Source organism: Opisthorchis viverrini (assembly GCF_000715545.1).
Source record: "Opisthorchis viverrini unplaced genomic scaffold opera_v5_50, whole genome shotgun sequence".
NCBI lineage: Eukaryota > Metazoa > Platyhelminthes > Trematoda > Opisthorchiida > Opisthorchiidae > Opisthorchis > Opisthorchis viverrini.
The window spans coordinates 11,570-30,113 of NW_008751706.1; the positions used below are offsets into that span (position 1 = coordinate 11,570).

An 18,544-nucleotide genomic window follows, 5' to 3' on the forward strand; every position below is an offset into this window, starting at 1 on the left:
GAAAAAAAAAGGTACTTGACAAGTGGAATTTTCCTCCAACCGTGGCCGCCAAAATGGCAACTGACGGATGAAAGGTGGCGCTCTTACACAACCAACCAAAACTAATTCTCGAAAAAGGTACTTGACAAGTGGAATTTTCCTCCAACCGTGGCTGCCAAAATGGCAACTGACGGATGAAAGGTGGCGCTCTTTTAAACACAACCAATCCCCTCTGTTAGTTTATCTTTCTACTCAGGAAACATTCAGCTCATAGCTCAAAAAATCACCAGTACGGGTATTCCCGATGTTACCCGACCAACACGCATCATCGCTCGTGCGTATTCACCCTTCCGGTCGTTCAATAATTTAGACGGTTCTAGTGAGTTTAGAGGAATCACGTGACGATATCGCAATCGTGGTCGTTTCTATCTGTCCGTATCTGCTCATTATCCACCGAAGTAGACGCTTTTACGTTGATAGCCACTCCAGCTGCGGCAAATCAAAATCCACGGAACAATCAACAGAGTGTTGGTTGGGGACTCGGGTCAGAGGACAACTCATACGTCTCAGTTGTGTGAGTAATTCTGCCCACGCGTGGACTTCACCAGAGACGGAAGGGCGCTCCTTTACTGTTCCTTCCATTAGCTGCATATTGTTTATTGCTCAAAAAAACGGAACAGCTGACCGTTTCTTCTCGGCCTCTTCTAACGTAAAACGAAGTCACTTGCACAAAACAAGGGATGTAATGAGAGGGTTAATTTCCAACTACGAGGAAACGTTCTTTCTGTCTAGCTTCAGCACACTTGTCACATTTGGACGGACCGTTAAAAGTATACTCAATCTTGCAGGCGGCACGTAACAGTTTCACGACATCAAAAATCTACCACTTGGCTTGTCTGTACCGACTACTTGTTCCCTGGGAACCGGTTGCAGGCATAAATGCTCTGCTGACTGGCTGACTGAGTAGAAGTCTGTACAGAAGTCTGTTTTTCTGGAAGAAAAACTCGCAGAGGGATGCCTCTCACTTGAGGTAACGGTTCACCGCGTTCCTTGAATCCTGTGCTTATTAAAGGGACTTCATTCTAACACGTACGTTTCGTGGAACAAATCCAGTCTTTTCCCGGTAACTTTGGATGTATGTATTCCCTTTATCAAACGCACAAATGCCACAAGAATGACCCTGATGTAAACGTTGTCAACGGTGGCTCATCTGAACAAGGTGCAAGAGTGGAAGACTTCGAACCAGCTATGGCAAAGAAGGCATCCCTTAGAGGCGGGTAGCACAGACAATCTGATAGATGATGGTATCTCATCAGTGTAAGGCCTGAAAAGATCCTTCATCGGTTTAACTGAGCTCGCCAATTGAGCAGGTACCGAGTTGCAAAACAATTCGGTCGAGTCGAGCAAGAACTCTCAAGATTCTGATAGATTTACATGAGTTGGGTGTTTTCAAAGAAACGCGGTTGATCAACACGTGCTTTGTGCGTTAAGCAAACAGTAGCTCGGTATTTGTGCCGCCATAACTTGACCGACAAGACCATATTAATAATTTAGACGGTTCTAGTGAGTTTAGAGGAATCACTTGACGATATCGCAATCGTGGTCGTTTCTATCTGTCCGTATCTGCTCATTATCCACCGAAGTAGACGCTTTTACGTTGATAGCCACTCCAGCTGCGGCAAATCAAAATCCACGGAACAATCAACAGAGTGTTGGTTGGGGACTCGGGTCAGAGGACAACTCATACGTCTCAGTTGTGTGAGTAATTCTGCCCACGCGTGGACTTCACCAGAGACGGAAGGGCGCTCCTTTACTGTTCCTTCCATTAGCTGCATATTGTTTATTGCTCAAAAAAACGGAACAGCTGACCGTTTCTTCTCGGCCTCTTCTAACGTAAAACGAAGTCACTTGCACAAAACAAGGGATGTAATGAGAGGGTTAATTTCCAACTACGAGGAAACGTTCTTTCTGTCTAGCTTCAGCACACTTGTCACATTTGGACGGACCGTTAAAAGTATACTCAATCTTGCAGGCGGCACGTAACAGTTTCACGACATCAAAAATCTACCACTTGGCTTGTCTGTACCGACTACTTGTTCCCTGGGAACCGGTTGCAGGCATAAATGCTCTGCTGACTGGCTGACTGAGTAGAAGTCTGTACAGAAGTCTGTTTTTCTGGGAGAAAAACTCGCAGAGGGATGCCTCTCACTTGAGGTAACGGTTCACCGCGTTCCTTGAATCCTGTGCTTATTAAAGGGACTTCATTCTAACACGTACGTTTCGTGGAACAAATCCAGTCTTTTCCCGGTAACTTTGGATGTATGTATTCCCTTTATCAAACGCACAAATGCCACAAGAATGACCCTGATGTAAACGTTGTCAACGGTGGCTCATCTGAACAAGGTGCAAGAGTGGAAGACTTCGAACCAGCTATGGCAAAGAAGGCATCCCTTAGAGGCGGGTAGCACAGACAATCTGATAGATGATGGTATCTCATCAGTGTAAGGCCTGAAAAGATCCTTCATCGGTTTAACTGAGCTCGCCAATTGAGCAGGTACCGAGTTGCAAAACAATTCGGTCGAGTCGAGCAAGAACTCTCAAGATTCTGATAGATTTACATGAGTTGGGTGTTTTCAAAGAAACGCGGTTGATCAACACGTGCTTTGTGCGTTAAGCAAACAGTAGCTCGGTATTTGTGCCGCCATAACTTGACCGACAAGACCATATTATTTCTTCTAATCATTTAAATGTCTTTTTTAGTTATTTTCAAATATATACGCTAAAGAATGCACTCAAATCCGAAAAGGAAACGGCGTCAACTTGAGGCAGTTTTCTGTAGGCAAAATTGCCTGAAATTAAGCTTTTTAAATTAAGAACTCAATTACACGTAACGCACTACACATAAGATTGCTGTCGTCGACAGGACAGCCCATGACCCGTTTCGCCCTTCCACTTCGGGCTCATCAGCTAGGCGCAGTTCCCGAGTTTTTCGTCAACCTTATGTTCTACTTGAAACCAAATTGCACAAAACTAGCGAACTATACTCAGTTGTAAACTAATTTGGTTTTTCGAGAGACTCACCCGGAAGCCAACTGAATCTCTCGCTTGTGATGTTTCCAATTACTCACTTCACACTTATAAGAGCTAGCATGATTTACGGAGACTTTCAGCTAGGAATAAAATCAACTAAATTAGATGAGTTCATTGTGTGAATTACAGATATTACTAAGAATATGTAGTTGACTCCGAATGTGGTTGCAACGTCACGTTTATCAAACAATCAGATATTTTAACAGGTTGATTCGGGAGATATGTACAAGTATCTAAGTAGGCGAGTGATCAGTCCAAAGCGTCGGCGTGCGAACTGTAATCCGCCGGGGTGAGTTGGACCAAGTGGTTAGAGCGCGAATTTGCTGACCCGGGGGTCAGTGGTTCGAACCCGACCTCTGTCTGTCGACTTTCTGTGTCTAGGTTTGGGCAATCTCGTAGTGTCCCAGCCCTCTTGCTTCCCTCGGGTGGCATGGCGGCTGGGCACCGGAAGGGTGCTACAGCTGAACGATTTTTTTAGATCCGCCGTGACTCTGATGCGTGACCCCAGGACATTATTTAGCCTTCTTGGAAGTCCTAAAAGCATGTTCCGTCTTTTGTACCTGGAAGGATTCCTAGATGTCAGGTTAGTAGCAGAAATATGTGTGATCCTTTTCAGCATTTGGAGAACGTGGAAATGACTGCACAGTTAGTCAGTAGCCATGTTTGTTTTGACATCAGATCCTCGAAAGCAACACGGATCGTCCAAGTGAGTACTTCTCTGGATTCCCTTTTTGAACATGACTTATTGAGCTAAAGTCCGATATTGATGAGCATTCTAACTGCAGACAGACATTAATTTGATTTTCACGAGAGACCCAACTGAATCTCTTGTTTATGATATTCTACAACTGAATGTGCTGCACACAGGCCGCCTCATGATATTCGATATATCGCAGTATATTTTCATAAAGGAAACTAGTCACCAACTACTCATAAACGAGAGATTCAGTTGAGTCTCTCGTGAAGGCCAAATTGCTTTGCAAATGAGTGTATTTCTCGAAAACAGTCCAATTGGGTTCAAGTAGATCATAAGGTTGATGGAAACTCGGAGACTGCGCCTAACTGATGGGTCCCAAGAAGGGCGAAACCGGTCGTGGACTGTCAAAGAGTCCTCAGCAACCTTGTGAGTAGTTTATTATGTGAAAAAAGAGGCAGACATTAACTTTTTTAAAAGGCAGGCCCGAAAATGTCATTTGAACGGTACGGAGTTCTCGCATCTTCCTGCGCTATTACAACAAACGACCGTTTGTTTCACCAAGAGATTAGCAGATTGTCAATTTTCTGGCAAATTCGACGCGTGCGAGTCGTCTAGTTTCGTAATTATACAATGTATCAAATTGCCGGAACCAGTATTAATCAAATGTAGAATGTACGTATCACAAACTCCCCTGGAAGCGTTTGTTGACTCGAGAGATATTATGGTAAGTGATCAGCGAGAAACGTGTATTCGTTCTGAGGAATTTTCAAAAAGGCCTCCTTCCATTTTTAGACGATGGGCTACACAGTTTCGACAGCATACAAGGTGTACTCGGCGAATCCCATGTATTACCTATTTTCTAGTTGGGGTAATCGACGGTGAGGGTGCAGTTTCTCTTCCTTGTTAATTTTCTTCGAATACCACCTCATACATCAACACTTTTCAACGTTTGCAGCCCTGAAAATCCATATAAGTGAAGCCTCCTTCAACGTGCTACGAACTTTCAAGTCATTTATCATGACCAAACGTGGTTCGATGGAAATGAAGGTAAGCACTTGCTGCTGTCCACCGGGCACTCATTTTAACTACTTTTTGTTGCACAGTAGTATAAAATAATTCATTTTGGTTCTTGGCTGCAAGGCCTGGGGCCTATCAAGAAATGGCGAGTAGTCTTTTGAAACTAACCCATAAGTTTCCCGTGAAGTTTCGTTTTCCCACAACTGGTTTTGGGGCTCACCAGGTAGGCACAGTCCCCGAGTCAAGCTTACGTTATACTTGAACCCAAATTGCACGAAATTAGCGCTCATCTGTATATCGATTTGGTTCTGCCGGGAACTAAAGTATCATCCTGTTAAATGCAAAATTGAAAAACGAACGGAATTTGTGGGATATCGATCGAGATGCTTGATTTTGAAAGACTTTGCAAGAAGCAATTACTTTTATCATCACTAATCGAGCAGTGAGGTGGCGTTTGTGAAACACCTTCAACTGGAAGATATCACAAATTGATGGCCGCACTGAGTTTCATTCCATTTCAGTGTTCATTTTCAAAGAAGAAACATTACTTCAGCTTACCTATCGCGAATTATTCTCGATGTTTTTGTTATCTTTTATGATAGTTTTCATTATTGCCGTTCTCTACCTTTCTTCTCAGGGAAAGGGGGAACAAACGACGTACTGGTTACACGGTGAGGGTAATTTTATCGTGGATCCTGTGCCAGAAGGTGAGCCGCTGGTTGGTGGCCCATACGATGGTGCTGTAGGTCCACTGCCCATAGATACGCGTCCAGAAAGCCATCCCACTGGTGATCTCTCACAGTCGGGGCGGCTCCAAGGAAATAACCGGGGTGCGGCTCCGCAGAACAAGGGTGCACTGTTATCTCAGGACTCCACGCTCATAACTATACCCGAATTCCCCGCGACAAACCCATCAGAAGCTATTATCCCTGAAGAATTTGTAAACCCGAAAGATCGCAGTAAACGACGTATCGGGATTTGTCATCCTCAGAGTATTCAAGTACCTTGTGATAATGATACAAACGTGACGAAATTAGAGACTGCCGGTGTGTGAGCCGTACGACCTCGCGCCGTGCCATTTTACTACCTTTCTTCCCCCTCCCTGTTCAAGAAAACATACCCTTTTTTTACAGATTCTCACCTGTTTTGTCTGTGAAATGGCATCTCAGTCCACATTTCCCACGGTCTTTCATCTCTATCTAGCCACCGTGTGCTTGTCTTTCTGCTCGTGCGACCCACCTATCTGTCCGCTTTCCAACTAACTTGTGTTCTTCAAATGTCTAATCATCTCCGTCGCCAGTGGTTCTGTCTTTTTCACTGTCTGTTCATGGGACTCTCATTCACATGTGTAGTCAGAATAGTGAGGTCCGAACCCACTTTCTGGATAAGAATCGCACCACAAGTTTACAACGACGACAAATCAAATTGGCGCTCTGTTAAATTTGGAATTTGCTGAGGAATGCACTCGTTCAGGTTCTCCCCTGACCTTCTTGTGATATATGGCAGTGAGGGTAGGCGATTTATGACTCTCGTCCATCTGCTGATTCAGTAGCTTGATCATGCAGCCATGCTACATCAACTGCTGAAATTTACCTGAATTCTAGTTATTTTCCGTTTTTACTATGCCGTTTCCTGCCTCGTTACTGCCAGAGGCGCCCTCACCAACCCTATTTCTCTGATCACAGATAAGCGAGTCCACAATTCTGTCTTCTTCTGCCCCTGCTGCTGTCCCTTCTCTCTTCGAATTGAAGTCCTGTTATTTTTTGTACAGACATTTTTACCGTGGTTACAGACGACACCCGCACGCACACACACAGTGACATACAAGCAAACGTTTTTCATTGACTGTCGAATATGATAGATCATACTCTCCCCCCTCCCCCATAATCCCATCTTCCTCTACTCAGCTCAGCTCAGGTTTCTTCCAATTCTGTACAGTTTAGCATTTCCATTTCTAACAATGACTTGCCATTGGCCACTGCAGCCACCCTCGTGGTCTGGATTGGTGGTTTGGTGCTTGTGGGAGGGGGTGGAAGACCGCTATTGTTTCCGGACTGTCATTATCGCTATCACTTCCACTTTTTCCCGTTTCGAAACAGCAGTCTTCAATGGGCGACATATGGGTGTGTGTGTGTGTGTGTACGTGAGCACCGGGAACTGAAATAGAGTGAAACAGTAGATTTTGATAACTTTGTTTGCACTTTGTTTTTTGGTCAACTACTTGGGGGGCTGGACGGTGGGTTCAAAGCCATCACTGCTAAATATAAACACTTCTAACTGAAGATACTCACGAGCCTAACACCAACCTCTAAATCTGACTAACAGCCAAACTCACACCACTGTCCCCAATACCGCCAACACCAATCACTGTCATCCATCAAACAGACTGTTTCACCGTCATTCCAAACATGTTCATCAACAGTACCAGTATAACGCAACATTCACTACCTCTGCCAAGCCCAACACCAATTCAGGCAAGTTACGAAATCGGTCTTCGAAAGTAACGAACACACCCGCCCAGATTGCAGATTAGACGGCCGCCTGGAGAAGCACCCACGAAGTTAACAATAAAACTGCCACTGATAACGTCGCCGTCGCGAAGCCACAATCACCACCAAGGCGACTACCCACATCAGTCACAAGGTGGCATCGACTACTGCCACAAACAGGTGGTCAAGAGACACACTGGGTATGTACGCCACGAAAACTGTCATACAAGACTACTAGGCTTACCAGCTCGTGTGCACTTATTGTCAACCGGTGCAAAGTAAGCGTTCAAACTTAAGAGAAGAAGCGGACCTTCGTTTTAACGATCTTCTTGTGGAGAACCCCTGTCCAATACGACCGGGGTTTGGACTCTGTGTGCTGTGAGTCCAAAATCACCTCACAGGTACGATCTTTGTCTAGAAAAAAGAAGTAAATCGAATTCATAGCCTAGTCTCGAATGTCCTTAAACGGGGATAATTACACATACAAGTATGGTGACTTACGACTTTGTAAATACGCAACCTAAGTCGGTCAGACTCAGGGCGTCAAAGAGCCACCCCATAGACTGAACTCATCGCTTGTACAGATTAACTCAGCTACATCGTGGAAGTTCAATACCAGCAAACTCAGCTGCGCTGGTCATTGCCGTCTTCCTGGATGGAGACCCCGAGACGGGCCACATCAATGGCTAGAGACATTGTCAGACATGGCCCAGTTGCGCCCTTAATAAAGCTCGTACATCAAGGCTATTGCCTTCAATGTATAGCTCCCTTCACAATCCTTCCACTTGACCGCCAACTGACTGCTGAACTTATGCAGCAATTTATCATCTCCCTCCTGCAATGCGCAGCTACCTACCCCACCTCCCCATATCTTCGGTAGACGAAACTGTGGCAGCTACAACCACTATAGGACAAATACGCGGTTGTTACAGCTGACAACGATGATGATGAACCTGCGGAACGTGGATTCCTCTGAAGTTCACGCAAAAACGCCCCCACGGACCAGTGAGGCACATTTTATGGCCTGAAACACCTTTGTCTAATAGTGTAAAAGTTGTTGGTAGTATGGGATTTTAACAGAGACTTGGCCGTACAGGTGAAGCCAGTCCATGTCAAAAAGCCCAAAAGTACCTTGAGGCTGCTGAATGCTCATTGATCATTGCTCAGTGTGTACTTCACGAAACTCCAGGGGATCACGAATCTGCAACCCCCCGGTTAGCAGTTTGAACACCTGATATTTCGGTCACGAGATGAACTAACGCTTAAAGTTTTCTGAAGTTTTCTGACTGCACAGCAATGCATTGAAAATAATAAATAATGATCGTTCAAACTTTCGGAACTTAGCTACCATGCCATCCAAGGGAAGCACAATGGTCGAGACAACTTCAGGTTGCCCAAGTGTACACAGGAGCAGTCGAGATGCTGGGGTCGGGTTCTAACCACGAGTCTCCCATTTTGTAAGTTCGCGCACTAACTACTGAGCTACCTCGAGCTCAGCATTGCACTGAGGATACTGCTGAGGTCGGCGAATGATCTCCAAGCGTTTCATCACTAATCGAGTTGACATGGTCATCGCCATGCTGGGGAGGGGAGTGGAACGTAGCTGCACACCAGTTGTGGCCTTCGTACTTAGGCTTCGCTAAAGCCCTGAATTTTACTGATTTCTTCGAGTGAACAACGATTAAGCTGGGTAAAGTTTTGAAAATGCACCTTCGCTCACTGTTTTCCCGTAAAAGACGCCCCCTTTAATGAAACGGTTTTGTCCTGCACTAGCAATTCTTGTCACTGCTTTGATGGGTAAAGAGTATCGACAATGAAACATTTTGACCTCGATACTCGCAAACAAAACCGTTCAGCTGTAACACTCTTCCGGTGCCTAGCTGCCATGCCACTTGAAGGAAGCACGAGGGCTGGGATACTGCCAGGTTGCCCAAGCCTAGACAAGGAAGTCGAGAGGCGGAAGTGGGATTCGAACCACGGACCTTCCAGTCAGTAAATTCGCGCTCGTACCACTTGGGCCGTCTCGCCGTCTCTCAAACAACTATTAGTCTTTTCCAACAATCAAGAAAGACCGATACTAGCTGTCGCTGCAACTGATTTCTCGCTAGCCATGTTGGAGCACCATATCCTGATGTGCATTTCCTGTGCGGGTAATGGTGAGGTCTGCATTGCAGGACAGCCTTAATGATAGTTAGTTTAGTTTTCCTACCGCCACAGTTAAAATAAGGATCTTCCGGTCCACGGAAAATGCCAGACCAGTGTGTAGCGGTTTAATTTGACCGCTTAAAGGTTGCAATGTCCTCAAAAGCTGTGAGGCATCTGCTTACGTGAGATGATACCGCTTCGTTGTTAATAGATTCTGTTAGCTCAGTTGCAAAGTGCACATAGTGGGTTTACTTTCGTGGTAACCCCTGGATTGACCAGGGCGTCCCAACTGGTTTCGAGTAGTAAACAGTGATATGTACATATACTGTTCTGAAAAAAAGCAAAATCCCCATGATTAATTTAAGTTGGTCGGTTGCGCTGTCTGGTTGCCTCCAGGAAGGCTCGGATGAGTGCAGCGATACCGAAATAACGGTTACGACACCCTAACTGCTTCGCGTCACTCAAGTGTAAAGTGATATGCATACCTTGATTGATTTGAGTGGCACTGATGAGCATGGAAGGAATTCGTTTGCACCTGCAAGTTTTTAGATGCAAAAGCACGATTTGTTCTATGAAAATCAATTTTTTTCAACTTGTGCTTTCACTTCACCTTCCAGTTCAAGAATCAAGTGTGTTACGTCTTTGTGGTAGCTGCAGCTAGGTTATTCGAACAAAGCGTGTATACAGAGACATCAAGGTGTCGACATTCGATCTGGAATTCTGACCGTGTAGTTTGTCAATTTGTGTGATTGGGGAACGGAAATTGTTGCATTCCAATAGTAAGTGGCATCAAAAGTGACAGTTTGACGACTTGAGGCTAACTTTTCTAAAGATCGCATGTTCTACACGCGGTGAGAGCAGACCGAGTCCAAGAGTACGCAAAAGGGCACGATTTGTCTGTCCAGGTTCGCGACCTCTTGCCATTATGACCTTCTCATTCCAAGCAACATTCCAGAGTTTTCGTGAAGAGGAATAGTTATTTGAACCAGTGTTCATTCTCGTATCAGACGAAAATTTGTAGTTATTTTAGACCAGGTCTCATGGGGACGGCAAGTCTTTTGGGGAGATGGCCTTTATTGGCGTTATGGGGTCCAATGGTATCCTAAATGTTACTACTGGGTAAACAGAGCATTGGAGTAGCAAACTCTGGGACTCATGTACACCTGGTAGTCCAGAAAATGGTCAGAACTTTGGGACGCAGATATTTGATGGCGGCGGTTGATACACCGTAGCCCACAACTTACCAATTTCATCACTTCTTAACGGTCATTTCCACTGTCAGTCTTGTTAGCTACCAAATGGAGTAGTAGTTCGTTCAGCTGTAGCGCCCTTTCGGTGCCTAACTGCCATGCCATCCGAAGGTTGCACGAGGGCTGGGATACTGCCAGGTTGCCCAAGCCTAGACAGGGGAAGTCGAGAGGCAGAGGTCGGGTTCGAACCACAGGCCTTCCGGTCAGTAAATTCGCGCTCCAACCACTTGAGCCATCTCGGAAAGATTTTCTTCAAGATGCATCCAGATAGCCAATTGGACATTGTTATCACGTGCATGCCAATTTAAGCTCGATTAACACCAGACTAGCCGCATAGGAAAGTATCCACAACGAATGATAAAACGCTGATCGCGTTCCTCCAAATGCAACCAGCTCGGTTGTCCTATCTAGCCTGGGTTTGAGAACATGTAGTCTGCACATAAAAAGTTGCTTTGATTCGAGATAGTACTCTTAGAACTAATCTGGTCCCTTGCAGTAAATATTTTCCTTCTGTTTGGAACTAAGCATCATGTTCGGGTTTTTATTTGTTTTCGGTAGGTGAGACGACAAAACAGCTGATATTCTGCCGTAAGTCCAAGGTCATGTGATCTTGGACGCCACTAGCCAATCGAATCACTAGCACTGTTTGCCGCACCACCACGTGACCACAACGTGATAGTGAAGCGGATGCTAGCGTAGGCATAACGTAGATAGTTTGGTCACAGACTTGTGACTGTTCCGCACAACGGAAGGTGAGTCGGATTTTTCCAAATGTTGGGTTACCTGTGTGATTCGGTCATTTACAAGTGTCTATTGCACTTAGTTGTGGTTTCATTGCGTCTGTGTTGATTCATTAGGCTTGTCCAATTTCGAGTGGAATTACTGCATTAGCTCAGTCACAAGTCGCATTCTATAGGTCTGATTTTTGGCTCTAGACATGGGAATCCAGTTTCCGGTAGGATGGAATAGGAAAGTTCACTGCGCTCTGGGTTATGCTAGTATAAGCAGCTGTATCAAATCCAAGTGCGATTCGGCACTGGATCAAAGATGACAAGTGAGGTGTCTATGCTTAGCCTGAATGACTCAACAGCTTCTAGATACAGTTTGAGATCATAATTTGGCCAAACTGTGGAATCGCCTACGGAAAGATGCTTCTGAACAGAAGCCCGAGAGAAGATCCAGGGGGGAATCAATGTTTTGTACTGAAAACCCACGTGCTATCAGGTATGTCGTGTGAACAGCAAAGCATCGACATTATTGCAGGCTTAAACGTAACATACTACTCATAGCATTGGGGTGAAGACTCTTCCCTTCCATTTCTAGATCGTAGGTAGGAGCATCTACTGAGTTTTAGTCAACTTTGTGTTCTCTGCGGACCCAATGGCACGAAATTCTAAGACTACTTTCATCTGTGCACGAATTAGGATTCAAAGAAGATTGAACTAAACCCCAGCTGAATTTCTCTTACAACTTGGGTGAGCTCCGAAGAGGGCTGTCGGAGTGTTTTTCGGACACATTGTGAGTAGTGCTCCTTTGAGAAAATGTTCCACGATATCCCGAATACCCGGTAAGCGCAAACGGATGAGTGATGTGCTACATTTAGACAGCGCTTTGCGACGTCTCGACTCTCGTACCTACTGAAACACGAGGAGTCCTGATGTAGTATATTTATTTGAGATGAACAACCATAAACGGGAGATCCAGCTGGCTTCCTGGGGTTTTCTCCTGCTGTGACCGGATTCGTGTGCAAATAAGAGTATTTGTCGAAACTGTTCTAGATTTTTTTGGTTAAACGATACCTTTAGTTCGTTGGATTCGCAAACTGTAATAATGTTACGCTTACACTGTGACGTCAGATGAGAAAGCCGTTGGTAACTCCTCAGATATCCTGAACATAACAATTTAAGAAGAACACAAATCGATCGGATCGCAGTTTCAAAGTATGTGCAAACAGACACTTACTTTGTCAAGGTCACAGACTAAGCTGCACTGACTTGTTTTCAACCGGTGGCACCCTCACGGAGGCATTAGACGGTTTAACCCAAGTCCCTCGTGAAAAAACTACCCGAAACAGTTAAAACACCACCGCGTTGCTCCCAGAAAACCACAGAATTTGGGCTCCCGTGTTTGAGTTTTGGTAAGAGACCTGAAATTTCCGACACCACTTGGAGGGTTTTCTGTGCAAACAGCGGTCTGGAAAGTCATCTTGTACGGGAAGAAAAGACGGGCACATGAATTAATTTAGTTTATCCGAGCGTCCAGATAGTTTAGCACAATACAGACATCAAGACAACTCGACGTACACGTACAAGGGTACGAAGGACGAACACGAAGCCCCTCTCTTTAGCAACAGCCACGGAATTCTATAAGCAATTAACCGATCGCACCACACGCTGTAGCCGAGTGACGATAAAGGTTACACAAACAAAGCAATCAATACACATTACTCATGTAGCAGTCTTAATGATATCTTACCACGCGCGTCCGTCAGTGAACCAAAGCGACAAACCTGGTAGATTCAAGGAAAGTTAACGCAGACAAATCAATTATTCAGCCTACTAAATTTATCGGTGAGAGTAGGATAACCACTTGCTGCGAAGTCACCGATTAGTGACACCAACCAGCCAGTTACAAGGATAGGAAAGTAAAAGTCTCATTTTCATAGAGGAAACTACGCACAAGGTTGCTGAAAACTCTTCGACAACCCACAACCGGTTTCGCCTTTCCACTTCGGGCTCATCAGATAGGCACAGTCCCCGAGTTTCCGTCAACTTTATGTTCTACCTGAACCCAAATTAAACGGTTTTCGAGAAATACACTCACTTGCAAATCAATTTGGTTTTCACGAGAGACTCAACTGAATCTCTGGTCTATGATATTCTACAACTGAATGTGCTGCACACAGGCCGCCTCATGATTCAGTTCGCACGATATTCGAGACATCGCGTATATTTCCATAAAGGAAACTACTCACATTGTTTTTGAAAACGGAACATTCCAGACGTCTTCTTGAACTCTAATGAATATCCATCGACCATCACGCAATGGTAAATGAACACTGTAAAGCAGTTCCATGGGTTTCGTGGGGTGAAGCTTCCAAACGAACACGGACTACTCGCATACCTCGTGAGTAGTATACGCCGTTACATCGTTAGCTGCATCGCTTCACAGGCAATCTGTACGCGGCCATATTGTTGACCAAACACTCTACTAACTTTCCTAGGACCAGTTTTTCCCGTTAGCACTCCATACTAAAAGTAATAATAATTTGATGATTGTGACTCCTGACCTGATTTGATATCCTGTAACAACGTAAATAATGTCTACCCCACATCAGATTTTAACTAGCTGGATTTTCCACAAAACTGCCTGGAAACATCAAAACCGAGAGATTTAGCTGGGTTCCAGGTGAGTCTCTCGAAAGACCAAATTAGTTTGCTAATTTCGTGCGATTGGGTTTCAAGTAGAACATAATGTTGACGGAAACTCGGGGACTGAGCTTACCTAATGAGACCAAAGTGGGAGGGCGAAACTGTTCGTGGACTGTCGACAAAGTTTCAGCAACCTTATGATTAGTGCATTACGAATATACACGTATCGCGATACCTCGAATATCGTATCGACTGAAAAATGGGGCAGCAGATTCAGTTGCCTGAAAGCATGACAAATGGGAGATTCAGATGGGTTCCAGGTGAGTCTCTCGTAAAACCAAATTGGTTTGCAAATTGGTGTATTTCGCTAATTTGGTGCAATTCGGTTTCAAGTAGAAAATAAGGTTGGTGGGAACTGGGGGACTGCGCCTACCTGATGAGCCACTTGGAGCTCATCAGGCAAGCAAGCAACAAGTTGTTCGCCATTGGCGAGCTACACTCATTTACGAATGAGTTTAGTGTTAAGCAGAGGCTAAAATGAACCTCATATAAATCTCCTATCGATGCTTGAATGGGCACAGCGACCAACAAGGGAGGAACTGGCTGTGGCCTATCGAGGAGATTTCAGCAACTTCGTGAGTAGTAAGTTTTGTCGACAAAATATACTCCAACATCTTGAATATCGCGCCAANAACCGTGGTAAGCTAGGTTCGAAGGAGACATGCATTCAAGGTTCCTGGGAAAAGTATGTGCGTGGGACTGAACCAAAGGGTTGCCGTATATCTTGGTGCGCAGTGGTTACGGAATGGCGCTACAGACTTGCCCATGAAGTGGAAGATCTATTTTGGAAGGATTTGTACTTCGAGAGTATGGAGCGAGAGCCAGATGACAGCTTCCTTCAGAGGTGTAAATGACTGATCTATAGGTGGCGATATCGTGCGCTGAGTCTGCTCTGTGACGTACATGATAATAGGTTGCTTCAAGTATGGACAGAAGTAACTGGAATTCAGGAAAAGTATGTAGCGATTCAGCGGTCGTTTATATGTATCGTCACCATCAAAACGGACAATCGTTCGAGGGATATTGCCAGCTCTCAGTGGTTAAGGTACGAGCTTACTAACAGGAAGGTCCTTGGTTCGAACCCGTCATCGGTATCTTGACTGCTCTTTTCTAGTCTTGGGCAACCTACCAGTGCCGCAGTCCACAAACTTGCCTCGGTTGGGATGGCATCTAAGCAAAAAATGATGTCACAGCTGAAAAATAATTATTTTCTTTTGTTGTTATCAGTGAAAGGATCAAAGAAAAGTCTGGGAGACGGCCATTTGATCGATGGAGATTTCGATTTTAGAAATAGCGACTTTTTGATGGGCAGATGTACAGATGCTGCTTCAATGAATGTGTTACGGAAGCAGCATTGGGCTGTCTCGCAGATTTTGAGTGGGATGACGTTGAATGACGCACCATCTAGGTAGGTGGGATGTGAGTTTGTTGGACTACAACACCTGAGCAGGTAAGAAAACGCTCTTGATCTCACTCACTTGCATACCAATTAGGCCTTTACTCACCTGAATCCCAACTGAATCTCCTGTTTACACCGCTCTTATTCAACTGAATGCGCAACCTTATTATGCCATCCGTACAATGATTATTGATTTCTTTTCGATCTTCCTGCGGAATTTTTGGGAGAACACCAGTTTGCACTTTAGCCTCAGTATCTCAAATCGATAAAGAATGAGTGTCCAGTGTTCGGTGATATCGCAACCGAAGTGCTCTGTGTTAAGGCGAGAGGCAATCACCGCTCTAATTCTTCGGAATAGGTTGAGAATCGCGTTCCAGGTGATGACAGAGGCAGAGATGAGAACCATTTAGAGATAAATCCACGAAAGATTTGGTTGAAAACAACAAAGACAACATTAACCCAATTTATTTCCCCTTTTTTGACGATTTATCTTCACTTAGCAGTATATTGTCTCTATTAGAAGCCTGAGTGTCAGTTGAGGCGTTTACTTTGTCCCCAGCCGTTACCTCTGTTCGACCTGTGATGACTTCTGGTGGATTCTTCGGTATCAGCAGTGACAAAGTACAAAAGTCTACTCCTTCAAAAAAAAACGCTATCTTCCAGGTACTTTGCTGTAGTTTCCATGTTGAGGTGGTGTAAGTGACATTTCGTCCAATGGTGTGGTAGAATTTTTTTGATCCCAGTCGTACTTTACCTAAGGGTACAACTGACCGAAAGTTTGGTCGAGATATTGGTCTTTCAGTCTATAGGTCACGGCGGCCGGTTGGTGGTGAGTCAGCCCCTGTCGCAATAGGTTGGTTATGGACGTAGAATGGGCGAATATTTTCGCTGTCAACTTATGGTAGAATAAAGTCAGCAATGAGTATCAAAATGGGGCTAAAAGTAGGTCTACCAGAGTTATTCATCGACTGAAAATTGCAACACCAGCTTGATGATGTGTTTGGCCGAAATGAGCGGGTTGCTTTGGATTAATTAGGACATTGGCACTAATGTGGCCGGATTTTATCGATCAGATGAGCAGAATTGGTGGCAGAGTGGCTCGGCGACGAACCAGACGATTAGATATCACCGACGGTGTAAACGGGAGCTTCAGGTATACACAGGTTTATGGAGCAGGAAACCTGAAAGTTAGTCTTATTCTGTCTGTAGAGCTCGGTGGTATGTGTACGTTGAAGGTGTGGTACACGTGTTGTCGAATACGGGTTACTTTGGGAAGATGTTGGGACTTAACGAACGCAATGGCGGTAAACTTGTCAGAAAAGCTGAATATCAGAGAGGGTTAGTGATGGATTATAGGATTCTAAGCGATCTTCGGTGTAGTACAGAGAACCTTGAAGGCTTTCCGACTTCTAGTATGGGGTTCTGAACGTTGAATGGTATGACCCATCTGAGACATTCGATATGCTGGTGCGCTTTCATGGGACAGGACAGTTACCACCCTCTTGAGTGACGAGAGATCAAGAACAGCGGCTACGAAATACTCCGGTGAAAACTTTGTAGTGAAAAACTGGTGAAAATGAGGACTATTATAGTACTAAAAAGTATCCTTCAGAAAATGCTGACCTTGGGGTTCATTTTTGCTCTCCAAACACTCAAAAGTGCATCCAGTGGATAAAGTGAGGAAGTACATAGTGAACAGGATTAGACTATCGGTTACCATCATCTGCCATGCACCTACTGCGCACGCCTCTAAACAGATCGAAATTCGATCATGAAACGTTCTTTGGGCCCCGCTTTGGTAAGAACCAAAGTCATTTTGCCGGAGTAGTGCTCAAGCAATCCTGTCATTGTGTGCGGGTATTTTATTGACTTGCGTATATATTCCGAATTCGTTCACGCGTTTTGCCTTGAACATGGCCATACTCCAAATATGTAGCTCTGTGCATGTGTGCATGTGATAGGCTGTCTTCACAGTCTCCTGGGGAATTAGTACCGTTTAAACGTGGATCGCCAAACGAAGTCTCTGGCTTTACTTGCCCGCTGGTCTGGTTTTCACCTGTTTCGGTAAGCAGGTATTGATCTGTTCTGCATTGTCTCCTCGTGTTTCGTGCTATTTTCCGCGCACACTTCATCCCTTTAGAACCCTAGACGTTCCACCGTATTCAGCGGAAGGAAGGAGATTTGTGTGGCTACCGTTGTACGGACCGAACTAATTGTTGACCGGTTCTGGTTAGCGTTGAATCCTATGCCGCGCACACTTCATCCCTTTAGAACCCTAGACGTTCCACCGTATTCAGCGGAAGGAAGGAGATTTGTGTGGCTACCGTTGTACGGACCGAACTAATTGTTGACCGGTTCTGGTTAGCGTTGGGTGAATCCTATGAATGGCGAAAATCACGAGGCTACCCTCCACGAACACTAACAATTTCAACCCACGTGATCTGAAAATTTCAAGTCATCGACTAGGGTTTAGAACCATCCTCCTTCCTTCTGGTTTCAACCGGGCATGGTGAGTCCGGCTGGTTGCGCTCGGGGCTCAGAGTAAAGCGTACTTATGTTCCAACGGCGGAGTTCGACGCGGAAGGCAAAACCGCAAACATGTGCCGGTCCAACGAACGCGTGTCTCTATCCACGTCATCTGGCTTGTTTGATTCTCTCCCGCGGACCAGGGTGCCCAGCGAGAGATGAAACAAACTTGTGCGCTAGTTCTTTCGATCTGTCATTCTTGCATCGACACAACCTTTGCCCACGCTTAGGGGACACTCCACCAGAGACTACTTATTGGAATGGAGACTGCGCGTCTTCAATCCTCATGTCCTGATAAACAAGTGTAATTCTGGAGAAATACACTTATTTGCAAATCAATTTGGTTTTCACGAGAGACTCAACTGATTCTCTCGTTTATGATATTCTACAACTGAATGTTCAGCACACAGGCCGCCTCTTGATTCAGTTGGCACGATATTCGGGATATCGCAGTATATCTTCATAAAGGAAACTACGCACAAGTTTACTGAAAACTCTTCGACAGCCCACAACCGGTTTCG

At 45.0% G+C, this 18,544-nt stretch overlaps 2 protein-coding genes across 2 annotated transcripts in view; one reads left to right on the top strand and one right to left on the bottom strand.

The window, feature by feature from the left end:
• The window catches only part of T265_03460 (hypothetical protein), a gene marked incomplete at both ends in the record, with an annotated part of 17,103 nt that extends 10,184 nt beyond the window's left edge, over positions 1–6,919 (top strand). The window contains 2 exons of the mRNA XM_009167960.1: positions 4,722–4,813; positions 5,421–6,919. Coding sequence (XP_009166224.1) covers positions 4,722–4,813; positions 5,421–5,837 — 509 coding nt within the window. The remainder of the gene's footprint in view (positions 1–4,721; positions 4,814–5,420) is intronic.
• The window catches only part of T265_03461 (hypothetical protein), a gene marked incomplete at both ends in the record, with an annotated part of 17,298 nt that continues 5,577 nt past the window's right edge, over positions 6,824–18,544 (bottom strand). Inside the window, one exon of the mRNA XM_009167961.1 lies at positions 6,824–6,940. Coding sequence (XP_009166225.1) covers positions 6,824–6,940 — 117 coding nt within the window. The remainder of the gene's footprint in view (positions 6,941–18,544) is intronic.